This window comes from Megascapheus bottae, chromosome 20 (assembly GCF_031878675.1).
Source record: "Megascapheus bottae isolate mThoBot1 chromosome 20, mThoBot2.hap1, whole genome shotgun sequence".
In the NCBI taxonomy this organism is placed as follows: domain Eukaryota; kingdom Metazoa; phylum Chordata; class Mammalia; order Rodentia; family Geomyidae; genus Megascapheus; species Megascapheus bottae.
In genome coordinates this window covers 1,118,110-1,128,793 of record NC_143528.1, presented here as the reverse complement: position 1 = coordinate 1,128,793, position 10,684 = coordinate 1,118,110, and the positions used below count along the sequence as shown (strand labels likewise).

The following is a 10,684-nucleotide window of genomic DNA, read 5'->3' as shown; positions in this document are numbered from 1 at the left end:
CTAAGGTTGTGGAAACTATGGGTCAGATCACAAAAGCTGTTAAAGTTGCCTTTTTTTTTTTTTTTTTTTTTTTTTGCAGTCCTGGGGCTTGAACTCAGGGCCTGGGTACTGTCCTTGGACACTTTTTACTCAAGGCTAGTACTCTGCTACTTGAGCCACAGTGCCACTTCTGGCTCTTTCTGTGTATGTGGTACCAAGGAATTGAACTCAGGGCTTCATGCTAGGTGAGCACTCTACCACTAGGTTATACTTCCGGCCCTGCCAATGTTTATTCTAATGCTTTCCCTGTTCCCCCAACTTCTCAGGTTGGTTAGACAGGAAACTGAGCTGCAAGGTATCAGACATGTGTGGAGAGGAGGCCCTGGGAATGTGAGGCTCCCTGTCGTTATGGATGTGTACACGCAGACATTCCAAATAGGACAGATTTCCTTCCTAGGAGCTCAAGTGCTGGTTAAGACTATTGCATTTTTTGCACTTAGCCATTCTTTAGTGCTGAGCTTGCCACTTACCTGCAGCTTTACTTTTCCCAATTCTAAATTGTAAACCATTCTGAGTGGTTTCAGGAAGCTTTTACTTGTTTTATTATCTTCTTTCAGTATGTGTTAACAAGGTTTTGCTGCAAAAGTTCAGTAAATATTTACAGTATATTTTGAGTAAGTTCATCCCCTATTTTTTTTTTTTTGTCAGATATGGGACTTGAACTCTGGGCCTGGGCACTAGTCCCTGAGCTCTTCAGCTCAAGGCTTCCACCCTACACTTAGAGCCATAGCGCCACTTCTGGTTTTCTGGTGGTTAATTGGAGATAAGAGTCTCACGGGTTTTATTGCCCAGACTGGCTTTGAACTGTGATCCATGCTCGGCTCATTCCCTATTTTTAATAATGTGTGTGTGTGTGTGTGTGTGTGTGTGTGTGTGTGTGTGTGTGTGTAGCTATTACTGTAGTTATTCTTGAGGTAGGATCTTGCCTGGATGACAGTCCTCTTATTTATACTTTGCACAGTAGCATAGATGACAGATGATATGGGAGGGTCTTCCAACAATGCGTAAACTTTTTGCTTTGGATGGCCTTGCAGTATGATTCTCTTTATCTCCACTTTTTGAGAAGCTAGGGTCTGAGGAGTGAGTCACTGGCATCCAACAGTATTAGACTTTTTGATTGTGGCATATCTTGTTGCACATGGTAGCCTCCAATTCTATCCATTTTCCTGCAAATGACATAATTTTATATTCTTTATGGCTGAATAATAATCTGTGGTGCATTTGTACATTTTCTTTGTCCATTTGTTGCTTGTTGGGTGCCTGCACAGATTGTACAGATTGGCTTTTGTGAATAGTGCTGCTCTAACCACGTATATTGTACTCTCTTTGAGGAAGTGTTGAAATGTAGGCCTATGTTTGGAAGCCTTGTATTGATTCCCATAGTGGTCTACTGGTTTACATTCCTACCAGCTGTGAATGAAGGTCCCTTTAATCCTCATCAGCATTTTTATTTTCTTGTTGGTAGACATTCTAACTTGGCTTACATGGAATCTCAGTATAGTTTTACATTTCATTTACATTAGGATGTTTTCTTTTGTGTACATATTTGCTGTTTGAGCTTCTGAGGACTGTCCAATTCATTTTGTCATTTAGTAACCAGATTATTATTTTTACTGTTTATTGTTTTTTAAGCTCTTTGTATATTCCGGATATTAAGTACTTTATCTGTTTAACAGCTAGAATATGCTTTCTTCCATGCTGTGGGTTGTCTCTTCATTCTGGTAATTCATTGTTTCCTTGGATATGCTGAAGCTTTTTAATAAAAACCCATTTCAGGAGTTTGGCCTAGTGGTAGAGTGTTTGCCTAACATGTATGAAGACCCAGGTTTGATTCCTCAGTACCACATACATAGAAAAGCTGGAAGTAGTGCTGTGGCTCAAGTGGTAGAGCCTTGAGGAAAGCCCCAGGACTGGCAAAAACAAAACAAAAACCAAAATGTTATATATTGTAAACCAAACTAAGCATATGGAGTTCTAAACACTCCAGTAAAAGACAGCGACTGTCCAACTGGGTTAAAAAAAAAAAAAAGGCTGAGTACGGTGGCTCGTGTCTGTAATTCCAGCTACTCAGGAGACTGAGATCTGAGGATCAAGGTTCAAAGCCAGCTGGAGCACAAAAGGACCTGAGATCTTAACTCCAATTAACCTCTAAAAAATGGGAAGTGGGGATTGGCTCAAGGATAGAATAGTAGCCTTGAGCTGAAGAGCTCAGGGACAGTTCCCAGGGCCTGGGGTAGGGCAGTAACCTTGAGCAGAAGAGCTCAGGGACAGAGCCCGGGCTGAGTTCAAGCTCCATGACCCACAAAAAAAAAATATTATAGATTCTTTTATTTCCTGGGCAATTGGATTCTTATTCAGAAAAGATTTCTCTGTTCCTTGAAGTGTTTGCTCTGTTTCATTATAGTAGTTTCAAAGTTTTAGTTCTTTAAGACTTTGGATCCATTTTGAACTAGTTTTTGTACAGGGTGATACATAAAGGTCTAGTTTCAGTCTTCTGAATGTAGATACCAGTTTTTCTGACACCATTTGTTGAAAAGGCTATCTTCAGTGTGTCTTTTTTTGCATTTCAAAATTAAGATGGCTGTACTGTGTGAGTTTATTTCTGAGTCTTTGGTTCTATTGTTCTTCATGTGTCTTTTTGTGCCAATATCATACTGGTTTTTTTGGGGGTAAGGGGGTTTATTGGTTATGGGGCTTGAACCTGAGTTCAAGGCCTGCATACTATCCCTGAGCTCTTTTTGCTCAAGGCTAGTGCTTTACCTCTTTAAGCCACAACACCACCCCCTGGTTTTTGAGTGGTTAATTGGAGGTTAGAATATCACAAGGACTTTTCTGCCCAGGCTGGCTTTGAACCGTGATCCTCAGATCTCAGCCTCCTGAGTAGCTAGGATTACAGGCCTGAGCCACTGGTGCCCAGTTTGAATTCCCTTTATTTCTCCTCTTGCCTTATCGTCTGACTAGTTGTAGCAACATTAAATAAGAGTAAGGAGAGAAGACATCTTTGACTTTAAAGGAAATGAGCTTAGGTTTCCCTGTTCTGTATGATGTTGGCTATAGATTTTTCATAGATAAACCCTTTAAGATGTTGAGAAATTTTCCTTCTAGTCCTAGTTTATTCAAAGCTTTTATCATGAAAAGATGTTTTGAGATGTTTGTAGTGGTTCTGAGGTGAGCAGAGAAGGGCTTCTTACTGCTGAGCCATGCCTTTGGTCCTGTTTTTGCATACCTGGGCAGAACTGGGCTATGTTAGACTTCTTATTGTAGCTAAGATGACAGATGTCTATCACTTCTGTGTAGCTTTTCATTAAGAAGGCATCTCAATTTACCTGAACATGCTGGTCTCAAAGCATGATCCTCTCAATCTCAGCATCTCAAGTAGTTAGGATACAGCATGAACCAGGAGCACCTAGCAAGACACTGGATTTTGTCAAAGGCCCCTCTGCACCTATTGGAATGACCATGTGATTTTTCATCTGTTTTTATTTATTTTTTGCCAGCCTGGGCTGTGAACTCAGGACCTGAGCACTGTCCTTGGGCTTTCTCAAGGCTAGAACTCTACCACTTGAGCCACAGCACCACTTCTGGCTTTTTTCTATGTATGTGGTGCCAAAGAATTGAACCTGGGTCTTTGTGCATGCTAGGCAAGCACTCTACCACTAGGCCAAACTCCCAGCCCTGACCATGTGATATTTGCCCTTGATTTTGTTTATTTTTTAAAATTGCATTTATGATGATGATGGTGATTATTATTATTATTATTTTGCCAGTCATGGGGCTTTGTACTCAGGTCCTGGGCACTGTCCTTGGACACTTTTTGGTCAAGGCTAGCGCTCTGCCACTTGAGCCACGGCACCACTTCTGGCTTTTTCTGTGTATGTGGTACTGAGGAATCGAACCCAAGGCTTCATGCATGCTAGGCATCTCTACCATCAGGCTACACTCCCTGCCCTTAATTATACTTAGGATTTTCATATGTCATGCTTGTATCACTGGAATTGAAATGAACTTAATCAGGATGTATGATCTTTTGGCATTAGTGGGTTTTAAATTTACAAGCCTTGCATTTGCTCAGCAGTACTAGTGAGCCCTTTTTCACATTGGCTATTCTGTAATAGGATCTTGCTATTTTTTTGGATGGCCTTGCCAAATCCTATTATACACTTCCTGATATATCTATATCTGGGATGACAGGTATGCAGTTGTTTATGAAGAGGTTTGTGGGTTCTTTTGCTGTGGTTTAGGCTCATCTCAAACCTCAATCCTTTCAATCTCAGCCTTTTGGCTTTCAGTTTTCTAAAGATTTCTGCTAGGAACCATTGTGCCTGGCTATGGCATATAAACTTTTTATGTATGTTAAGTTTGATTTGCAAATATTTTGTTAAGAATTTTTACATCTATATTCATCATAGAATGGGTTTAGTGGCATTTCTTTCCCTTTCTGCTTCATGAAATAGTTTGAGGAACGCTGCTGTTAATTCTTTACTAAAGGTCTGCTAGAATTGAGCTGTGACTCTGTCTCCTGAATTTTTTTTTGTTGGGAGACTCTTATTAATTCTTCAATCTCATTGCTGTTTAAATAGCTTGCTTCTCTAGTTTCAGTTTCAGTAGGTCAAATGCTTCTAGAATTTTATCCATTTCTTCTAGTGTTCTACTTTATTAGAATGTAAGTTTTCAAAGTATTTTCTAATGATACTCTGGATTTCATTGGTCTTTGCTATAATATATACATTTTCATCTCTATAATTTTATTAATTTTGGTCATTTCCTCTCTTTTTGGTCAGTTTTGCTGAGCATTTGCAATTATATATATATATATATCTTTCCAAAGACTTAACTTTTTGTTTTATTGATTTTTTGTATTGTTTAAAAAATCTGTTTTATTAACATTTTTCATTAAACTTTTTAATTTCTTTTTTGTTAAATTTATTTTTATTGTCAGGGTGATGTATGGAAGGGTTACAGTTATAGTCGCAAGGTAGTGAGTACATTACGTCTTGAACATTGTTCCCGTCCCATGTTTTTCTCCCACTTTCCCTCCCCATACTCCTTACCAAGTTGTGAAGTTCATTTCCAAGGGCCAGGGCTCAATAGCCAAACAGTTACCTAGTACTAAGAGCATCAGGCCTGATCCTCAGTACTGCTTAGATTAAGTAAACTAGCAAGAGTCTTTTATGCATGTCTAGTTGTCTGTTTCTGAATTGTTTTCACTATCTGAGACCTCCCTTCATTGTGATTTAGGAGTTCCTGTTGGCTTCAGAGTTTTACAGCCTGTGGGCTGGGCAGGTTCCTTCTTGCTTCATGTACCCACAGCTTTTTCTTTTCCCCACAGGGCAACAAATATATTTAAGTCATAGAGCGACCCCCAATTATGTCAAGAGAGTGGGAGGAATAAACAGAGCACTGAATACTATCCTTGGAAAGGACAGAGGAACAGTCAGAGTTGCCCTGCTGGCTGTTCTCAGTGCTTAGTTCTGTAGTTCAGAGGGTCTGGACTTGAGCCCTTGGTCCTACTTGTCAATATATGCAAGTCTCATACTTTCAGGCTACCTAGTGATTATCTTCCCGTGTTGTGGGGGAGGCTATGGGTATCACTTTATTTGGAGGATCTGAATCCAAGGCTCAGACCTTCTCACAGCAGTCAAAGCACTCAGTCAGGAGGCAGCCATGATTTCCATGCAGGCATCAGACAGTGGAACTCATTTCTTTTTTTTTTTTTTTTTTTTTTTTGCCAGTCTTGGGCTTGGGCTCAGGGCCTAAGCACTGTCCTTGGACTTTCTCAAGGCTAGAGCTCTACCACTTGAGCCTCAGCACCATTTCCAGCTTTTTTCTATGTATGTGGTACCGAGGAATCGAACCCGGGTATTCATGCATGCGAGGCAAGCACTCTACCACTCGGCCAAACTCCCGGCCATTGTGGAACTCATTTCTGAGTCATGGAAGGTGAGACTTCTGACAACCACTGCCACCTCCTGCATACTGCCAGGGCAGCGCCCCATAGCTTGAAATGTACAGGGCCACATCCACTGCTCATGGTTGTCTTCCTTTCAGGCTCTACAACATTGATCTTTGATCTGGGGCTTGTTTTCCAGCCCCTGAGTCTCTCCTCAAAATAATAAGCCTGCTCTCAAGATCATGGCTTTCTGTCATCCCACTGAGACAAGTTGAAGAATCGACTATGTCTTTTCCTAGGCTGGCCTTCTACACTGGGACGGTCACCATCTTGCACATCCTCTCACTGGGTTTAAGACTTTTAGGACATGTAACCTTATAGCTGGAGTTGGCAATCTGTTAAGAGGGCTGTCTTACCTGGTGATGGTGTTTTCATCTTCCCCTCAATCTTCCATTACAGGAAACTTGAAATTTCTCATTGCTTTTCTCTGTTGCCTTGGTTTCTTTTTGTTTTTCTACCATCCTGCCTTTCATAGTTCTGAATGCTCTTTCTCTCCTCCAATATAGTTACTTCTATGTTTCCTGACTCTTTTCACTCAGAGTCAAAATGGTAGATGCTTCTAATCTACCATCTTGCCACTTAGTGAAATCTTTCACTGTCCTACCGTGACCTTTTCTGTTCTTCACCTCTTTGCCCTGGATGTAAATCAGCCTTTTCCCCACTATCACACTGCATCTTCCTGCTAGTCATTAAGTAGCTGTCTTTGTTATCAGATTGACTGTCATAGTAGGTCAGTGCTTGTCTTTAAGTAACCATTACTTAATAATGGCTCCAAAGGCCATTGATTGATGCAAAAGTTGTCAGATGCATAAAGCAAACTTTACACAAGATCTACAAAACATTTATCTAAAATTATGAAGATGGAAAAACTTTTACCAGCTTTGTTTTCACACTAGGAGCTGTAAAAGGTCACTGCCATAATATTCTGAGTATTTATTAGGCTGGGAAAGGCATCAAGTTAGTGAGTGGAAGACATGAACAGAACATGTGTTCCAGTTGCTGATGTGCTGCACGCTGAAGTACTGAGCATGTACAGGCTTCAGCAAGGGACCTCCTGCAAAACAAATGTCCCTTAGGCTGCCTGGCTGTAGTTCTGGCCTGACAGGAAATGGAAGTACTTGTACTTTCCTTTATGGCCAGTAGGTGGTGACCAGGTGCTGTCAGTACTAATGTTTGCAAGGGTTAGTGAGTTTGTGTGTGTGTGTGTGTGTGTGTGTGTGTGTGTGTGTGTGTGTGTGTGTGTGTGTGTCTGTGTGTGTTGGGGGGGATTGTATACACATGGACATGAGTCCTAGGTCTTGAACTCAGGGCCTCGACACTGTACCTTAGCTTTTGTATTCAAGGCTAGCACTCTACCATGCCACAGCTCCACTTCAACTTTTTCTTGGTTAATTGGAGATAAGAGCCTGACAGACATTTCCTGTCTGGACTAGCTTGTGATCACAATTCTCAGCTTTCAGTCTCCCTAAGTAACTAGGATTACAGGCATGTGCCACCAGTGCCCAGCCATTTGCAAAGATTAGACTTTTTTTTTTAAGTGAATTGAAACTCTAAGGCTCTAAATACTGGGATCCTATCGGTCTTCAGTGTTTACGTATGGAAGCAAAGGTTCTTGACACTTTCTGAAACAGTCATGAGTGGCCTTCCAGCTGAGACCATCTGTTTGTTCCTCTTTGTCTTACCCATTGAAAAGAACGCAGTTACTGGGCCCCATTCCTTTCTGGGTCTGTTAACAGTTACAGCCAGGACCAATCAAAAAATAATGCTTCAGTTACTCTTAGATTCTTTCACTTTCCCTGACAAGTTCCAGGCATTTTAGCTTGAGTTTCCTAATCCATGCTGGGTAGTGACGTGTTGTCCTTTGATATTTTAGTGTGATTCCAATAACTCTTACTGGGTTGGGCCTCTGCCTTGTAACTCAAGCAGTGGCCTGATCTGAGCAATTGTCTTCATCCGAAGTTTCCAGGACTCCGCTCTGGAATGCTGGGTTCTTTTGACGCTGTATTTTCATCCCAGGAGGCCTTTCAGCTTTGCCTCATCTCATTAGCCTCAGTGTCTGAAGGAAGCTTGTTGTGGAGGGGGAGAGGTGGGCCTGCTTGTTACCATTCTCAAGCAGTAGGGTTTGGAAACAGCTGTGGTAGTTTCTGTCTAAAACAAAATCTTTTAGAACCTAAGCAGATTGTATGAAAGGAACAGTGGTGCACACTTGTAATCCCATAGGTACAAGTGGAAGGATCGTGATCTGAAACTAGTTCAAGGCAAAAGACCCTGTCTGAAAAACAAACTGAAAGTAAAGGACTGAGGATTTGGCTCAAGTGGTAGAGTGCTTGCCTAGCCAGCTTGAGGGTGAGTTCAACTCCCAGTACCATCTGGGACTTTGGTTTGTAAGCTCCACTGATTTAACTAATCTAGGGACATTGGCATTTGAGGAAAGATTGCCCTCCCTTAGTTCTTTTTGTCCAAGAACTAATAAGTTGAGAAGTTTGGTCACCTCCTCAAGAGATAAAACCCTTTCACCTAAGAATGTAGGCAGACACCCAGGCAAACACATGGCATTATTAAATCTATTCTTTTAACTAGGACATCAGTGGTCAAGGCTAAGGAGCACGAGAAGTAGAAACTTGTGTGAGAAACAGGCAGGTCTTAAGTAACTACATATGTCAACTAGCAGTTAATTTTGCAGCAACTCAAATGGTAAACAATGGCTCCAATGCTAGCTCTAGCGTGAACCTACAAATGAGATATTGCTCTGGGTAGACTCCTTTTCACTGTTCTCCTGTCGCATTACCTCTCTGCTCACTCTCACCACCAAGTGGTCACTTTTGCTAAGTATCCTCAGTCCATCACTTCCCCTCCTCCCGTGTTTAGTGAGTGACAATAAATGTCAGCTGTGGGACCCTTGCATATGCAATTAAACCATTCCACTCCAATTTGAGAAAAGTGTGAAAAACACATCTGATTTTATTATTTAAATACAGTATAGTACAACTTGTGATATTAAAACTAAAATGGATTGATACAAATATGCTGGTCTACTTCATCAATTATTAATGATAAAATACTCCCATACAACTATAAAGTTTATGAAGAAAAAAGATTTACACTGTACACACAAAGAAACCATCTAAGTGGTGGCGTGGAAAGCTGAAAGAATACTTGATTTCAAGGATGCTTGGTTTGGGAACATGATCTGGCCAGCCAGTTCACCTCTTATTTGGAGCTCTGCTAACTCCCTTGTGGTGACTATAAACACATCTTATTATAGCCTGCCCTTCTACAACTATCCAGAACTTTTACCACTGAGATGCGCTTTTTGTGATCCCATTTCCGAAGCTTTTTACAACTGATTGAGTAGGCCTTCGTTACACTTGGCTCTAGACAATGGGCTTCTGAAAGCATTTATTAGATGTCTTCTCATCTGACAGAATATATTCTGAAATCAGAACTTCACCCCTGAAAGCTCCCAAAATGTAAAGTACCTATGAAAGATATAAACTCTGTCCTTTCCTATGGCTCCTCCCCTGCTACTGTGCGGTGGTTTGTGGGGAAACTGGCTTGGAGAAGCACTGGATCCTTGCCCAGCATCTCCTGAAGAGGGGGATGGCAAGATCTCCTCAGGTTCCAAGGAGCTAGGTTTTCTTAGTCATGGCTCAGTATTGTCTTGAATCCAGTCAAGGTAACGAGTGACCTTGGTGTATATCCCAGGGATATCCTTCTGCCCACAGCCCAGGCCCCAGCTAATGATACCGACCAAGGTCATGCGATTATCCTTCTCACATATGAGGGGGCCTCCTGAGTCACCCTGCAAACGACAGAACAGGTCATTGGTTAGTAAACAGCGAAGACTATTTGGAGGAGACATTGGAGGAGCATTACTCTTTGTAGTGGTAAAATGGTATTCTTCAAAGTCCCTAGTCTGGCGAGACTGCTACAAGTGTGAGGTTAGCCTGGGGTATGTAATGAAACCCTGTTTCCGAAACAAAACAAGTACTCTGCTCCTCCCTAGCTGGCTGACAGTCTGCCGCCATGATGAATGAGGACACAGTAACTATCCAGACCAGAAAGTTTATGACCAACTGATTATTTCAGAGGAAGCAGATGGTCACCTGGAAAGGTAACCGTACCGAAGGCAGACATTCAGCAAAAACTTTGCTGAAATGTCCAAGACCACAACCGATGTCATCTTTGTATTTGGATTCTGAACCCATTTTGATGACGGCAAGACAACCGGCTTTGGCAGTATTTATGATTCCTTAGATTAGGCAAAGAAAAATGAGCCCGAGCACAGACTTACAAGATATGGCTTATATGAAAAGAAAAAGACCTCGAGGAAATAGTGAAAGAAACACAAAAACAGAATGAAGACAGTCAGAGTTGGAGCTGGCAAATTGTGAGCTGGAGATTGGATAACAGCCAAAAGAATAAAGATCCTTTAACCTGCTTGATGGTGATTTTTTTTTTTTACAAAGGGATTAATAAACTGTAAAAACCTTAAAAAGAAAAGAATAAATAAAAGCCTGGCTGGGCTTGGTGACTCACACTTGTAATCTCACTTGGAAAATGGGCAGAAATATTAGTAAGATTTCATCTGCTAGTAGGTGCTTGGCCCCTATTATGCAAAAATGTATAAGCCTAAAAATAACTGAAGCACAAAAGGTTAGAGGTGTGGCTCAAGTGGTAGAGCACCTGCCTAGC

General features: G+C 41.4%; 1 protein-coding gene and 1 pseudogene across 2 annotated transcripts in view; one reads left to right on the top strand and one right to left on the bottom strand.

Moving 5' to 3' along the window:
- Positions 1–8,919: 8,919 nt before the first annotated feature.
- Positions 8,920–10,684, bottom strand: part of Plat (plasminogen activator, tissue type) — a 42,883-nt gene continuing 41,118 nt past the window's right edge. For both annotated transcript variants that reach the window (XM_090353867.1, XM_090353866.1), the window contains exon 14: positions 8,920–9,791. In XM_090353867.1, the coding sequence (XP_090209993.1) occupies positions 9,633–9,791 (159 nt within the window). In that variant the 3' untranslated portion in view covers positions 8,920–9,632. The remainder of the gene's footprint in view (positions 9,792–10,684) is intronic.
- Positions 10,019–10,396, top strand: LOC150049059 (small ribosomal subunit protein eS24 pseudogene; annotated as a pseudogene).